Genomic DNA, 16,856 nt, shown 5'->3' with positions numbered 1-16,856 from the left:
ATGCTAAAAACTCTCAATAAATTAGGTATTGATGGGATGTATCTCAAAATAATAAGAGCTATCTACAACAAACCCACAGCCAATATCATACTGAATGGGCAAAAACTGGAAGCATTCCCTCTGAAAACTGGCACAAGACAGGGATGCCCTCTCTCACCGCTCCTATTCAACATAGTGCTGGAAGTTCTGGCCAGAGCAATCAGGCAGGAGAAGGAAATAAAGGGTATTCAATTAGGAAAAGAGGAAGTCAAATTGTCCCTGTTTGCAGATGACATGATTGTATATCTAGAAAACCCCATTGTCTCAGCCCAAAACCTCCTTAAGCTGATTAGCAACTTCAGCAAAGTCTCAGGATACAAAATCAATGTACAAAAATCACAAACATTCTTGTACACCAATAACAGACAAACAGAGAGCCAAATCATGAGTGAACTCCCATTCACAATTGCTTCAAAGAGAATAAAATACCTAGGAATCCAACTTACAAGGGATGTGAAGGACCTCTTCAAGGAGAACTACAAACCACTGCTCAATGAAATAAAAGAGGATACAAACAAATGGAAGAACATTCCATGCTCATGGGTTGGAAGAATCAATATCATGAAAATGGCCATACTGCCCAAGGTAATTTATAGATTCAATGCCATCCCCATCAAGCTACCAATGACTTTCTTCACAGAATTGGAAAAAACTACTTTAAAGTTCATATGGAACCAAAAAAGAGCCCGCATCGCCAAGTCAATCCTAAGCCAAAAGAACAAAGCTGGAGGCATCACGCTACCTGACTTTAAACTATAATACAAGGCTACAGTAACCAAAACAGCATGGTACTGGTACCACAACAGAGACATAGATCAATGGAACAGAACAGAGCCCTCAGAAATGATGCTGCATATCTACAACTATCTGATCTTTGACAAACCTGACAAAAACAAGAAATGGGGAAAGGATTCCCTATTTAATAAATGGTGCTGGGAAAACTGGCTAGCCATATGTAGAAAGCTGAAACTGGATCCCTTCCTTATACCTTATACAAAAATTAATTCAAGATGGATTAAAGACTTATATGTTAGACCTAAAACCATTAAAATCCTACAAGAAAACCTAGGCAATACCATTCAGGACATAGGCATGGGCAAGGACTTCATGTCTAAAACACCAAAAGCAATGGCAACAAAAGGCAAAATTGACAAATGGGATCTCATTAAACTAAAGACCTTCTGCACAGCAAAAGAAACTACCATCAGAGTGAACAGGCAACCTACAGAATGGGAGAAAATTTTTGCAACCTACTCATCTGACAAAGGGCTAATATCCAGAATCTACAATGAACTCAAACAAATTTACAAGAAAAAAACAAACAACCCCATCAAAAAGTGGGCAAAGGACATGAACAGACACTTCTCAAAAGAAGACATTTAGGCAGCCAAAAAACACATGAAGAAATGCTCATCATCACTGGCCATCAGAGAAATGCAAATCAAAACCACAGTGAGATACCATCTCACACCAGTTAGAATGGCCATCATTAAAAAATCAGGAAACAACAGGTGCTGGAGAGGATGTGGAGAAATAGGAACACTTTTACACTGTTGGTGGGACTGTAAACTAGTTCAACCATTGTGGAAGTCAGTGTGGCGATTCCTCAGGGATCTAGAACTAGAAATACCATTTGACCCAGCCATCCCATTACTGGGTATATACCCAAAGGACTATAAATCATGCTGCTATAAAGACACATGCACACGTATGTTTATTGCGGCACTATTCACAATAGCAAAGAGTTGGAACCAACCCAAATGTCCAACAACAATAGACTGGATTAAGAAAATGTGGCACATATACACCATGGAATACTATGCAGCCATAAAAAATGATGAGTTCGTGTCCTTTGTAGAGACATGGATGAAACTGGAAAACATCATTCTCAGTAAACTATCGCAAGGACAAAAAACCAAACACCACATGTTCTCACTCATAGGTGGGAATTGAACAATGAGAACTCATGGACACAGGAAGGGGAACATCACACTCGGGGGACTGTTGTGGGGTGGGGGGAGTGGGGAGGGACGGCATTAGGAGATACACCTAATGCTAAATGACGAGTTAATGGGTGCAGGAAATCAACATGGCACATGGATACATATGCAACAAACCTGCACATTGTGCACATGTACCCTAAAACCCTGAAGTATAATAAAAAAAAAAAAAAAAAAAAAAAAAAACAAATACATATATACATAAATAAATGGAAGCTAGAAGAAACAGGAGTCTCTATTCACTCTTTTAAATAATTCATCATTGCCTATGATCAAACAATGTAAAGAGTATAAAAATTATCTTAATACGATGAAAAACAAAATATACCCTTTTTCAATCCTTCTTTTCTTCAGAATTTTGGCTAGTTTATTCAGTCCACGGAGACTAGTGGTAATATCATCATTCATGTTTGCTGAATCAATTCTCAACTGAGCTTCAGCATATGTCAGAGATGCCTAAAAAAGAAAATGTATGTTATATAATTCTTATAAATGATAGAAAAATGGTTTTCAATATGTCCTCCTCCTTTCACTACATAAAATCCATGATTTCAGAAAACCTAAAATCAGTAACAAAATAGAAATTCTTAGCTATGATATTATACTTCACATCTATGATTTCTGGTTCATTAATTCTTATCTGAGGCATTATACAACTTAAACAAACATATTTTAAACGGTAAAATGGCAATGTTGTTAGCAGATAAACTTTAAACTTTACTTGTATATTCCAATTACTGTATAAATACCCAGATAATGCTAAAATAAAACACAAAGGTGGGTTAGATCGATTCCTTCTCTGATAACAAATATGAAATCCTTTCCAGATGATCATTATTCCCCTGCAAATAATTAAGACTGCAGGAGTCAAGACACCATGTTTTGCAAGAAATCTAATAAATACCCAAAATTAAGCATGTAAAAACCAGACAAATCCTAGTAGAAAAGAGTTAAAGTAATCCCCAATGACAAATAACCCAAATATACAAATAACTGCTTCTGTTCCTATTTCTCTCAGAGAAATCCACCATTTTTTTTCCTTTTTTTTTTTTTTTTTTTTTTTTTTTTGTTTGCCTAAAGAGTAGCTTCACAAGTGAAAATAAGAAATAGCATAACAGAGTTAGATGACGCAGGTCAGGTCAGATTCCTGGGAGAGCCAACTCATCTACTAAAGGCTAAGAGTTTCCCCTCTGAAAAAGGTTTTATGTTATATGTTCACTAGGTTTGTTTTCATATAATTTTGTTATACTGACGAAGTCTTACAGAATTAAAAGGCATTCTTATTTTAAAGTACAAACTGTGATGGCTTAAATAATTCACACATCATTATTTATCAGTCTAACACTGTTTCCTTTGCAACCACTAGTTAGCAGAACAGCAAGAAGGATGCCAAAGGGCCAGAAAAAACAGGTTAAGCTTGGAAAACAGATCATTAGAAGATAAAGGGTTTGGCAAACCTTGAAGAAAGATGTAGGGCATAATAAGAGAGAACATAACGGATTTTTGGGAGAAGTACAAAAAAACAGGAAAAGGACAAGAAAGACAACCTGGCTCCATTATGAATAAACATGATCTCAGGCTAGTTCTACTAAAATCCAACGGTGACTTAAACATCATTTCTGTGAGAAAATGTGAAGAAAGAAGTGGTGTACCTGCTGCCTTTTAAAACACTAACCATTTATAAGCAGGAGCAGCTTCAATTACTAGGGTTCTTGAGTTTGGGCATAAAACCACTAGCTGCTCTTCTCAAGTATATATACTTCGTAAGTTTCTGAATACAGGACAACTGCAACATGAACTAATTTCTGAATCACATCAAAAATTATCTGCTTATAACTGGAAAAAAAAAACCCTCAAAATTTTGCTGTAACAATGCCCCCTATTCTATCCTGAGGGCACAGACCTAGCCCTTGTTTTTCTGCCTAGAAAGACTCTTCCCCTCCCACCCAAACTGAAATTCATTTGTCTGTATCCACTTTACATGTTCAAAAGAGCATCTAGCTTGATTGAAAAATTCTCAAGAAGTGGGCAGCAATCTCAAATTTAGGTGATGGCAGTGGGGCTGGGGCTGGTTACTTTGGCTTGGTACTAGCTGGGTCAAGAAAGCTGGCAATAAGACTCTGGTGGCCTGTTCTGCATTCTTGTCTGAGAGTAGGTAGCAAAAGGGCCAAATGAGTTTTAGTGTAAATTTAAGTGCATCTGTACGTGTGTAAGCAAGTGCCCGCAGCTGTGGACTTTTTTAGACTATGTTTATATCTCAGGCATTTATATGCATATGTTTTTTCTATTTTAGGTTAAGTAAATATACATATAAATAATTATATGACATCTCTTTTCAAATATATAAATATTTTTATATATGTGTATATATATGTATACGTGAATCTTTAAAAATTTATTTAGCTTTTTTCAAAAAAGTACCAAAAAGATTAAAGATTAGAGATTAATAGCCATGAAACAAACCTTTGAATTAATAACACTTTTGGTAAACTTCGTTTTTAAGATTTCAGCGTTATGACTCATTTCCCAAATACATGAAAATGCCAGCCTGTGAAGGAAAATACAGAGTATTTGTTAATGGGAACCAGGTTAAAGTAGTAAATACAATGTCTTCAAGGAAAAAAAACCATGCAGAAATACCTGTCAACGTCACATTTTAAGGAACACAAGTTAGAGCTAAGCAACTCTGGAACCATGTCAATCCTCTGCAAAAGATAAAAATAGAACCACAGATTACTTAGCTATATCCATACATTTATTTGAGGTTCCATTCTCAAATAACATTAATTAAACAAGGAAAGAAAAGAGTGTTCTGGTTTTTGTAAATAGGAGAATTGAGAAAAGGTCAAATAAAAGGTTTGTTTCTATAAAAGCACTTATACAAAATTGTTAAAGAAGGAAAGCTATGAAGGAAAATTGGACTTCATGCCAATTAATCTAAGTTTAAGTCCTCTACACTAACGACCTAGCTGTCCTCTGAAAGTTTTAAATCTCTGGTCTGTATAAGTTTATACTTGATAACTGACACACTCTATGACTGGACCTTTCTCCAGGGCTTCATATAAACTACAAGGTGTTTTTAAAATACTAAAAAAAGAAAAGAGAAACTAAATTTTTACGGAAAAAAGTATACAGAAGAACTCTGACAATAAATCACTAATAGACTAAGTTTAACCTTCCCCTTGACTTTCACAATACTTTACTTGTTATTTGAACCACTCGATAACAAAAATTTGCAATATATTTAGTGATTTAAAGCCACCTTATTCCATGTATTTTTCTTAGCTAATTCATGGCCGTTTAAGAATCCTTAAGCGTCCATGATTGTTAAATTTTTAAATTCAATACATTTACCTTTTCACAAAGATACACAGTTGTTCCTCTTCTGGCTGATTCTTGATCCAAGGCATTTCCTGGCCTAATAAAATGGCTCACATCAGCAATATGAACACCAACCTTAAAAAGATAAAAATAAAAGCATGTCAATATGCTTGACTGGGTAAATGTATCTAATGGAGTTTTAGTAAGATAAAGTTTAGCTAAATTTAAAAAAGACTCAGTCACCTCTCCCATTTCAACTTCTGACATATGGCCAATAGCATGCAGCTACAATTATACTTCACAAGAGTAATTAACAAGCAAATTCTATTCTAGGTCAAAAGAAAATGAACTCAGAACAGAACTATATTTAGGTAAGAACACTATTACATATGAATACCTCCAAATTTCCATTTTCGAGTTCTCGACAATGTAGAGCATCGTCTATATCAGTACATCCTGGTGGGTCGACACTACAAACACACAGATGCCTCAGGTCTTCTCGGTTTTTCATGTCCTAGAAGACATGAAATGATAAACAAATAAATTATTTCCAAAGCACAACTACAACATATTAATAGCTCTTGTGAAATCAGTATTATGTATACAAAAACAATTTAGCTGTATTTTCTTGATGACACCCACATTTCTTTTTCCTGCACTGGAGCTGAGAGACACCACATATGATTTGTAACTAATGGTTTCCTTCCCTTTGAAACATTTAACATATCCAAGTGTCTGCCACATAGAAAAACTTACCCTTCAATGAAGAAGCAAATGACTTCTTCTGTAATTCCTAAGAATGCTATACCCAACAAAATTCAGGAAAAGAGGTCCCATGGTGTCTACATATTTAAAAACACTTACAGAAATTAAACAAAACTAGGGAGGATATAATAATTTATAAAGTCACTACAAATTACTTTCAATTTACCTTTTCAGTAATGCTCCAGGGCATCTTTGGCAGAAAACTAAGAACAGCCTGTGAAAAAGGCTGATGGGGAACATCGTGTTCAAGTAACAAAACTTCTGTTTCAGTCTCTTTCTCTCCAACATCGCCTAAATTTTTCACAAAGTGTCCCTGAAACCAAGAGGCATTATTAGAAACGCCTATTTTATAGCAAATTTATATCTTATCATATTAAATTCTTCAGCATTTATGTATCTTCTCAGTATTCCTAAACATTCCCATAACGACTTCTGAAAAACGACCCTTTAGTAAATTAGACAAGACTTCTCAACTGGTTTATGATGGAAACTTTGTAACGGTTCAGCTCTTATATTCTAAAGCATCTATTTCTTATTAACGTTCAAGTTTAAAATGTGCTTCCAATATAATCTTTTCAAAATTTGTTGATTAGAATCTATATAGAACTCACTTTTCATAGTCATGATCAATAAAATTTATAGGTTTAAAAACTTACATAAAAGAGCCCAGGCACAGTGGCTCACGCCTGTAATCTCAGCATTTTGGGAGGCTGAGGTAGGTGGATCACTTGAGGCCAGTTCAAGACCTGCCTGGCCAACACAGCGAAACCCTATCTCTACCAAAAATTAGCTGGCCACAGTAGTGCACACCTGTAGTCCCAGCTAATCGGGAGGCTGAGACACAAGAATTGCTTGAACCTGGGAGGCTGAGGGTGCAGTGGGCCGAAATCACAAAACTGCACTCCAGCCGGGGCAACAGGGTGAGACTCTCTCTCAAAAAGAAGAAATTTACATAAAAGTAACCAAAAGATTTACACTGGAATTTCATAAAATTAATTTTCAAAGTAGACATGCTACTTACCAGGTCATTTTGTGAAATATCTCTAAATTTCAGTACAAATTCTACATAAAAGTAGATTCTATTTTTATTAAAAGCAGAAATACTATTCACAAAATTTTAATTAAACATCCCCACATAAAATTAATACTTTAAGCTTACATTTGGATATCTGGAATTTCTGGGCCAACCATCAATAGCAACAATAATTCTTCGTCCTTCTAATGTAGAAGCCTGTCTGGTTTCTATGCGAATTCGAGGGATTCTCTTATCAGCAGGTGTAAAGAGATGTCTTCTTGACTAGCAAAAATTAGGAATAAAGATTTTACACAAAAAAAATCTGAGGATGGAGGCAAAAGAAAGGCTGTAAGTTCTGTTAAATGTTTATCATTTTTTTATTACACAGTAAATGCTCTTTACTCACCTCCTTAATGTCAGACTTGGAAAGCATGCCACAATATGGTCTCCAATTCCTTTTTATTATTCCAACAACTCTACCTGTAGGCTTCAACATTTTCTCGCTTACAGCAGTCTTAAGCTGAGATATAAAAATTAAAATGTTCAGTTATATTCCTCTAAGTATTATCAGGCAATTTCCTTTCAAAATCAAAATACATACATGGATACTAATCCATTGAGGCAGTAAATTATGACATAAGACTACAGAATGTTGATGTTTCAAAATTCTAGACAAGAACATGCCAAACCAAACCACAGACATTCTCTCTTGATAATAAACTACTACAAAACAATCAAAAAGCAAAAACAAATAAATAAATATAACTGAATACATATGTTAGAACTCAACACTTTTCAGGATTAACATGAGGATTTACTGACTAAAATACACACACAGGTCTGGGAATTAGATTAGGCTTTTAGTACTAGTTTGTACAAATTACCTATGTGGTATGGTGACTAGTTCCCTTTGGACCTTTATTTATTAATTCTAAAGGTTCTTCCTTATAAAAAATAAAAACCCAAATAAAGAGTGTCTGCTATTAGAAATAACAAAAGTTCCTATGGTATTTCACCTCTTAACACTATCCAAAGGCCTTGACTCTCCATGGATAATTTTATAGTGAGACTCCAGAGCAATGAATATAAATGATGGAAAAAGAAGAATAAAAAAACTGTTACATGCATTCCAACTATTTATAATATTGTAATTATAAAATACAGAAATAGGTCATATCAAGTAGACTTAGCTCATATCATAAGAAATAACTGAAAGTATTCTCTTCATAATATGGTATCAGATAAGTTGCCCAAATATAATGGCCCAGAAGTACGTCTATTATGTTAAGGGAATTTTACCTAAAGCATTTTCTAAAACATTTCCTAAAACATTACTTAAAGCATTTCAGAAAATTTTAAATACGTATTTACTTAAATCTCACTAAGTCTAATAACATACTTGAATGTCACAGATTTTCAGTTTCATACTTGTATTAACTCATATTAACAGTCTGCTTGCATTTAAACCCATTTATTTGAGCAAATTAAGACAATAAAAGAAAACTACATAGAAGAGAAAAAAAACGTGTATGACATGCGTTAAATATACAGAACTATGATTTTATGCAATAAATCTGAAAGCAATGAAACTTGTTTTCCAAAGCTGACATATTAATAATACAAAGCTACACAGACAAAAAAAAATCCTGCTTAGATTCATACCATTCGTTCTCTCTCTTCTTCTTTCTCTACATCTTCTTCATTTTGACCTTCATCATGTAAAACCACAGAAGATGGTGCTACCCACTGACTCTTGGGGAGAAGCTCCACAGCCACAATATCTTCGTGAATAGCTCTGTTTAAATGTTTAAGTCCCTGTAAGATTATCTGTTTAAAACAACAGAGGGCACGTGCCCAAATATTTTTAACGGCAATATAATAAAGGGAAGATCATCTAACAGATATTTACATACACTCTGAATATCTCTATGGAATCTTTATTTCTCCTTTATAGATTTTCTTTCTCTATTGTGTCCCTAATTCCACAATCTTAATTTCTCAGTATCAGGCAGAAAAAATGTAAGTCAGAAAATACAGGTTGTGTTCATGGCTCCATCAGAACTTACACTGGTACCAAGAGACTTTGGAAAAATTATTTATGCTCTCTAAATCTCAAGGTCCTGATCGGTCAAATAAGAGTACACTACCTAGTTTTTATAGGTTGGGTTGAATATTTAATGAAATGCCATGCGCCAAGATTTAAAAAACTACTGGACAAATTGTGAGCACTGCAAAAAAAAAAAAAGAAAAAAGTTACTATTTGCTTTAAAGTATGTGAAGCCTCATGTTATGCAAATAGTATTTACCATTAAGTGTTCATAATATATAAAATATCATCTTTATTTTAGTGTATAAGGAATTTATTTATATACTTGCCTCTTTATTTTCTTCACTGTCGCCATGAATCCATACTGTAGCTTCTAAGTAATTTTCCCTGCTGGCTCTAAATGTTCCTTGAAGGTATATACCAGATTTTACGCCTTGCTGTAGCTTACTTAAGGGAAGATGCTCTGAAAATATTATTTTTCCACTTTCTATTTCATTCTATGAAAGAAGCAAACCAAAAGATGCCGCTAATAAGTCTTCTGTTCACTCAATACACAACTATTATTAATATCAGAGAATTTTTGAAATCTGCATTATGATATACACAACTCTGAATAGGAGAGAAGATAGCAGTGTTTCTTATAGGCCAGTGCTAACAAAAATAGCTTTCTATGATGAAGGAAGTATTCATTTTGCGATCTCTAATATGGTAGGCACTAGACACAAGTTTCTCTTGGGCACTTGAAAGATAGTACCACCAAGAAACTGAATTTTTAATACATATTAAATTTAAACAGTGGCTACATATTAGGGCAATACTAAATCTGTATTTCAAATATCAAACCCAACTTTTATCTTCTCATTTCCTTTTGGTTTCATAAAGTATCATAAAGGTAAGAAGGGATGACAGAAATGTAAAGACTGGATTTATGTATAATGTCCTATCACTTAAAACCTATTTCTATAACAAGGGCTACCATTTATATTTACCATACCTATGTGCCAGGCACTGAGATGAAAATTGTATTAATGCTACAGTTATCATCTTATTTGATCCTTATAACAACACTATGAAGTTATTATTGCTAAACATTATATATTTATATATAAGAAAATGAAGGCTCAGAATTTAATTATTCCCTTAGCACTCCTTCTCACATCAGCTATTGTAATGACTCCTTTACTCACCTCTCTGCCTCTAATCTTTCCTGGATAAAATGCTTAATGTTACACACTGACATGAGAGTGGTCTTACAAATAAATACCATTTCTAATCATTCTCTCCTGCTCCACCAATCCACATTCATATATCATTACTTTTTCTTAGCCTGACATATAACGAAGGGATCTCAGAATCCTTTCCTCTTCATAGCAGCCCTTCACGGAGATCTTTATAAATCAATTGAAAAATTACTAACCTACAGAATAAGTTCTAGGTCTTTACTACCTGGACATTCCCCCCCCATTCTTTCCTCTGTCTGCAGTGCCTGCCACTTCTTTATTTGTCAACAGCTACTCTTTATTCACAAATCAGCCATGGACTCCATTCATTTTTTCCTCAACCAAACAGTGCCACCACGTACCAGGCCCTACCCAGGTTAATGGGAATATATCTATTTTAGAAAGTTAACTCCTTTAGGAATGGCATTTCAATAAGCCTATGACATCCACTCCTGTTTATAACACAACTATTCCAAATCCAGCTTACCCACCCACATTCCAATTTTTAAATTTGGTAACTATATGCCTAATATTTCAAAGTGGCTATTTTAATATTTTTACTTTTCAAAAACAAAATAAAACAAAAACATACCCCTTCTTCAGACAAACAAGCAAGACGATCTATGAGTTCGGGGTTAGCAGTTAGGCTCTTTACATATTCTTCACCTGAAAAAATAAGTTTATGTTGTTTTTGATAAGTGTTTTTTCCTTAGATATGAAAAAAATGGATAGTCTTGTTTGCGACAGTATACATGTCATTCTTTCATTCATTGAGAGACACTGAGAGTCTCACTCTGTCTCTCAGGATGGAGGGCAGCGGCGCAATTACACATCACTACAGCCTAGAATCCCTGGGCTCAAGCTGTCTTCCTGCCTTAGCCTCCCGAGTAGCTGGGACTATAGTTACATACTAACCTGCACCGCTTTTTTTTTTTTTTTTTTTTTTTTTCTAATTCTGTAGAGCTATAGTCTCCCTATGTTGCCCAGGCTGGTCTTGAACTCCTGGTCTCAAGCAAGCTTCTTGCCCTGACCTCCCAAAGTGTTGGGATTACAGCACCTGGCCTCAATTTATTTAAAAAACAAAACCCAAAAATCTGTTGATGTGATAATACCTAAGCAGAGGCAGGGGTTCCAATATACTTATGAGATTTCATTGCTAAACCAGTTGCAAATAGTGAGGCGAAAATTAACAGCCATTGGGCACCACAACATATTTAGGTTAAAAACTATGTGAAATTTAAAAATACAAAAATATCACATGAAGTTATACAGGACTACAAAAATACTAAATAGTAAAGTGAACATCTGACTATAGGCCTGATGATTATTTTTACACGCATTTGTAAACATGCACTAAGTACTTCTACATTTAGACTTACAAGTGAAAGCTGGTATTCCTTCTTCTACGGCTTTCTCTTTGTTTTTCCTGTCATTTGTTATGAAGATAACTTGCAGCTGGTTGTCTGCTGACATTTTTTTCAAATGTTCATTGTACCATTTTGCTGCTACTCGAATTGCTCTATCATTCCTGTCATTAGCATTTTCTCCCTGTTCTTGTTCTACATAGGTTTCTCTAAATGGAAAGGAAAGAAAAAACGAAATAAAAGGAAATCAGTAGAAACAAGGATATGTGAAAACTCTTAGCACATAAATGCTTAACCACTAAAGTAGAAAAAAAGCCAATGGTATATCTTTTCTCTTGAATGTATTCAGATGTACACCTCAGAGAAGAAATTAAGATTCATATAATTCTTATAATTAAGAAACTTATAATTAAGTTTTTAAGAAACAATTTGCTTGCAGAAGAAGAAAATTATGTTATTAAGGGGACAAGAAAAAGGCTAATACAATTTTATTTCCTAAAAAGAAAAATTCAAGATCAGAATTTATACTTTAGGTTGAGACACTAAGTAATAGTTTGTTGAGACAAATTATAATACAATTTCACAGGTCTGATAATCAGATTTCATTCAAATTGTAGGTTAATAGCAAATCCTAAAAGCTACAAATAGTATAATTAGATCATTTATAATCAGAATTCTACAGTCATTAATAAATAATGCATATACATTATCCATGGTAAACACTAATAGCTGAAGCTATGTAGACTGAAAAGTCAGGTATATTAATAGATATTACGTATTTCTTCTATCTAAACTCCCAAATATGTCAACACATTCATCTATTTCTTTAAATCTGCTCATCAAAGCCAGGTTTAAGTACAACAGCAAAGCTCACTACAATAGCTTCCAGTACTTAATGGTAATAGATTCAATTTTATAATCTGATTTATATTAATAGTTTTAGAATCATTTTATTCCTCATCGTTGAATGCACTTTCTAATGCTTTTTTTTGAAACAGAGTCTTGCTCTGTAGCTCAGGCTGGAGTGCAGTGGCATGATCTCAGCTTACGGCAACCTCTACCTCCGGGTTCACGCAATCCTCCCAACTCAGCCTCACAAGTAGCTGGGACTAGAGGCATGTACCACCACAACCAGCTAATTTTTGTATTTTTAAGAGACAGGGATTTTCCAGGTTGGCTAAGCTGGCCTGGAACTCCAGGCCTCAAGTGATCTGCCCACCTCAACCTCCCAAAGTGCCAGGATTACAGACATAAGCCACCATGCCCAGCTGCTAATGTTTTAAGCTTATCAGTGAAAGACACAGTCATAAATTTTTGAATTGGTTTTAAACTTGGGTCTTTCTGCACTGAAAAACAAGTGATGTTTCTATTTCTGGATTTCAAGGAGGTACTAACAATGAGAAGCCTACAAGGGCTTTACTGGTATTCTTTACAAGAACATTGAAGTTTGAGATATAAGAATCAAGAAAGTTGAGAAATTAACGTTTTTAAAAATGTGCATAATCTGATGGAATTTCATTACCAGAAGTCTACACTCTAATCCAATGGTTCTCAATTGAGTGAATTTGCCCCCCAGGGCATTTTGCATCATCACAACTGAGTGGTGGTGGTGGTGGGGGTAAGGGGTAGTGATTCTGCCAAATAGGCTAGGAACACTGTTAAACATCCTACAATGTATAAAACAGCCTTCCCACCACAAAAAAATTACTCAGTTCAAAATATCTATAATGCCAAGATTGAGAAGCTCTGATCTAATCCAATAAAAGTACTATAAATACTCATCATAGATTATTTATGTAATACAACATAATAGGCAATATCATATTTTTTGAGACTACACACTGAGTTCAAAGGTCTTGAACCTAAAACCACAACAAAGAATTATATTCCTGGCCAGGCGAGGTGGCTTATGCCTGTAATCCCAGCACTTTGAGAGGCTGAGGCGGGCAGATCACGAGGTCGGGAATTCCAGACCAGCCTGACCAACATGGTGAAACCCTGTCTCTACTAAAAATACAAAAATTAGCCGGGCATAGTGGTGCATGACTGTAATCCCAGCTACTCAGGAGGCTGAGGCAGGAGAATCGCTTGAACTTGGGAGGCGGAGGTTGCAGTGAGCCGAGATCACGCCACTGCACTCCAGCCTGGGCGACAGAGTGAGACTCTGTCTCAAAAAAAAAAAAAAAAAAAAAAAAAAAAAAAAAAAAAAAAGAATTCTATTCCTTAACCTAATCTTCCTCAATGTAATCAGTTGCAAAGTATTAAACTTTTAGAAAGACCATTAAGAATAAATCTACTTTCTATTTTTAAACAACACAGAAACTTCATAAACTCATATATTTTATTACCCTCTGTTTGTTGTTCACATACATAATATGGTATTCCAGGAACTTAGGCAAATCTCATCTTCCAAGATTCTATGGTCCAACTCATGCTAAAACCAATTCAAAATGAAAACATTTTGGAAATAAAAGTACCTACTGTAGTCTAGGAGTCAGCAGACCTTGGTCTTAGGCAATGCCTGTGTGACCTTAGAGAGATCCACTTAGCATTACCTTCGGCACAGCCATGTAAGAATCAAATAAGGTATGAAATCTATCACTTATCTTCTGACAATGTCACAAATTACTCACAGGAACCCTCTCCCGAATTTAGCTAATCTTGTGGTTTTCTGATATTTAACGTAATATTCCTCCTACCTATGGTGCTCATTAGTGAAAGTATAGAAATGCTTCTCTTGATTATTAGTCACATCTCGGATGCGTTTATATACGGGGGCGCTGCGATTTCTCACTTCTTGAAGAACTGTTTGTAGCACAATTACATTCCTGATGGCAGGGTCCTCAAGAACATCAATCTTAAAAAAAGAAAGATAAAGTTAATTTTTCCTATATTCATTTGTAAGTAGCTCTGTCAAACATAAAATCCTGTTTTATGTTGGGCATAAATACTTTATGTTTTAAAAACATTGACTAAGTTAAGCCAAGAAGCTATTTGGCTATAGAAAACGAGACAATAGTCACTAAACCCTTCATATCTATTAAAAAAGCACACTTAAACAGACCAATCACAAGACTTCGTAGAATTAAGGGTATTAATAAATACGTTGGCCCACATAGTTTTTGTTCCTAGGCACTTACAAGCTGCCTGGGAGTCGCAGGCTGGAGGCCACAGAAGCCCAGGTCCCCGGCCTCCAGGCACTTACAATCTAAGGCAGAAGAGACACCAGGAGTTAGAAAAATAACGTGTCTAAAATACGACTCCAAGAACTAAATTTTTTAAAGCACAAGGAAAAGAACCTCGGCCTGGGGAACAGGAAGCTTCGGTCCCGAGGGGGTTTCCCTTTCCCTAGGTATGTGACACTACCAAAGACCCTCCTCCCTGGGCCTCAGTTTCCCTATCTGTCATACCCCCTTGTTCCCCTGGGGCAGCGCTGTCCGCGGTTCGCCAGCCCACGCACCTGGTGCAGTAACACATTAGTGTCGGGCAGCAAGTAGTGCGGCTGCGGGCAGAGGCTGCTGGCCGGGTCCTGGGGCTGCGGCTCCAGGGCCGGCCCCTCATGCGCCCCGCCACACGCTGCGCACCCGGGCGCACCGCAGCCGATGTCGTCTCGCAGGTAGTGCTCGCGCACGATCTTCATCACGCCGCCCGCCCGGGTCTTTTTTAAGAACGTCTTGGATTTGAGCATCTTGCCTCGCCGCGCAGAATCCTAACCCCAGCAGTGCTCTTCCAGCAAAAGGCGTCAAGCTAGGGTACAACTATGCCTCACCCGGAGGTTCTCCCCTTTCCATTCCCGGATATTAGTAACACTTCTCGCGGGAAAATGCCGAGACAAACATTGGTTGGCTCTCTGACGGCCGCAGGGATTGGGCGAGAGTGAGGAGGGGCGGCAAAGCAAGGCGAGGAGCCATTTCCGCCCGTGGCCTAGGCGGGGCTTGCCTCTGGACTCCACCTCCCAGCGTGTATTGCTTTCCGCTCCTCGGAACATCCGGGAGAGCTGACTTCCGGCGGCTTGTGGGAGTGCTGCTTCTGTCCTCCTTGCGGGTGCGGAGGTGGTTGTCGTGGTTACGGGTCCTAACGGTCCCCTGCCTTGAAATCCCTTGTTGAGGGCCTGCAACCTTGTGCTTCCGACTGGAGACGCCTTTGGTCCCTCGAAGTGTGTGCACTGGCGGCTGGTCAAGCCTTCAGTGTGGAGTAATTGACGCTTTCCAGGTAACTTGGGACTATCATCGCTTTCTTTCCCGCGTGGGGCAAGGAATCCCCCGAGCTGCCAAGTTTGGGGCTTACTTTTCACGCCGAGTGTATAGGCAGTCCCCGTCCCGGGTCGTTTGTAATCGAGGAGAGAATTTGTCTTTGAATTCACTTTTTCTTACCTGTTTCCCTTCAAAAGGGAGGGAGGCCGATCTTAGTATAGTTCTCGCTGTTTCCCCTCCACACACCTTTCCTTATCATTCAGTTTAGAAAAACTGAAATATTTAATAGCATAATTTGTTATATAATGCGGTATTAAAACGAGGTAGTTACTAACATTCTTAGGAAAGAGTAAGAAGTAAGTTCTATTTAGAATTTCTTGAATTTTTCTTATACCTTGTTGTTTTCATTCTATCTATAAAAAATGTTTTTGTCCCCTGTTTTCCCTATTTAAAACATCTTCAATGATGCCTCATTGCCGTAGAATAAACTCCAATCATATTTTGACATTTAAGGCTCTCCAGTCTTGATCGTTAAGGGCGTGTGTGTGTGTGTGTTTGTGTTTGTGTTGGGGGGGGGTGTGAAAGGAGTAACTATTCCAAGACTTGGCTTTGTTTTTTTACTTCCACTAACGTATCATTAATAACTGCATGATTTCTCCTTTTTACCATGCCTGTCCAAATCTTTCAAGATTCTAAGTGCTACCTCTGTGTAACCTTTCCCTGACCAACTCAGACGTGATTTCTGTTATCTTTGAGCATGTATTGCTTTTAGTGGTGCCATTCTTGATTATAATGGGCTTTTTTCTTCATCTTGTACATTTCTTTGTTTCCTCCAAATAAGATTCCTCCCCCGAGGAACTGTTTTTTTAAGTTCCTCGAAGGCTGACTTCAT

The 16,856-nt window shown here is 36.6% G+C and overlaps 2 protein-coding genes across 11 annotated transcripts in view; one reads left to right on the top strand and one right to left on the bottom strand.

Annotated features, from left to right (window-relative positions):
- The window catches only part of DIS3 (DIS3 homolog, exosome endoribonuclease and 3'-5' exoribonuclease), a 29,363-nt gene extending 13,649 nt beyond the window's left edge, over positions 1 to 15,714 (bottom strand). The window contains exons 1-14 of one of the 5 annotated variants that reach the window (XM_055244699.2): positions 15,232 to 15,714; positions 14,471 to 14,628; positions 11,787 to 11,980; positions 11,000 to 11,073; positions 9,517 to 9,684; positions 8,803 to 8,967; positions 7,547 to 7,660; positions 7,285 to 7,422; positions 6,292 to 6,438; positions 5,758 to 5,874; positions 5,394 to 5,495; positions 4,680 to 4,744; positions 4,503 to 4,587; positions 2,368 to 2,495 (exon numbers count right to left, since the gene is read on the bottom strand). In XM_055244699.2, the coding sequence (XP_055100674.1) occupies positions 2,368 to 2,495; positions 4,503 to 4,587; positions 4,680 to 4,744; positions 5,394 to 5,495; positions 5,758 to 5,874; positions 6,292 to 6,438; positions 7,285 to 7,422; positions 7,547 to 7,660; positions 8,803 to 8,967; positions 9,517 to 9,684; positions 11,000 to 11,073; positions 11,787 to 11,980; positions 14,471 to 14,628; positions 15,232 to 15,459 (1,883 nt within the window). In that variant the 5' untranslated portion in view covers positions 15,460 to 15,714. Of the gene's footprint in view, positions 1 to 2,367; positions 2,496 to 4,502; positions 4,588 to 4,679; positions 4,745 to 5,393; positions 5,496 to 5,757; positions 5,875 to 6,291; positions 6,439 to 7,284; positions 7,423 to 7,546; positions 7,661 to 8,802; positions 8,968 to 9,516; positions 9,685 to 10,999; positions 11,074 to 11,786; positions 11,981 to 14,470; positions 14,629 to 14,911; positions 14,980 to 15,231 lie in introns of those variants that run through there. The other 4 variants (XM_055244700.2, XM_055244701.2, XM_055244703.2 and 1 more) reach the window with 4 other exon arrangements.
- Positions 15,715 to 15,740: 26 nt separating this feature from the next.
- Positions 15,741 to 16,856, top strand: part of PIBF1 (progesterone immunomodulatory binding factor 1) — a 234,306-nt gene continuing 233,190 nt past the window's right edge. For 5 of the 6 annotated variants that reach the window (XR_008651366.2, XM_063618767.1, XM_055244706.2 and 2 more), the window contains exon 1: positions 15,741 to 15,983. The gene's annotated coding sequence lies outside the window, so the exon portion shown is untranslated. The remainder of the gene's footprint in view (positions 15,984 to 16,856) is intronic. The other variant, XM_055244704.2, reaches the window with a different exon arrangement.

This window comes from Symphalangus syndactylus, chromosome 15 (genome assembly GCF_028878055.3).
Source record: "Symphalangus syndactylus isolate Jambi chromosome 15, NHGRI_mSymSyn1-v2.1_pri, whole genome shotgun sequence".
Lineage (NCBI taxonomy): Eukaryota > Metazoa > Chordata > Mammalia > Primates > Hylobatidae > Symphalangus > Symphalangus syndactylus.
The sequence above is the reverse complement of the archived record's forward strand: the minus strand, read 5'-3'. Positions and strand labels throughout refer to the sequence as shown.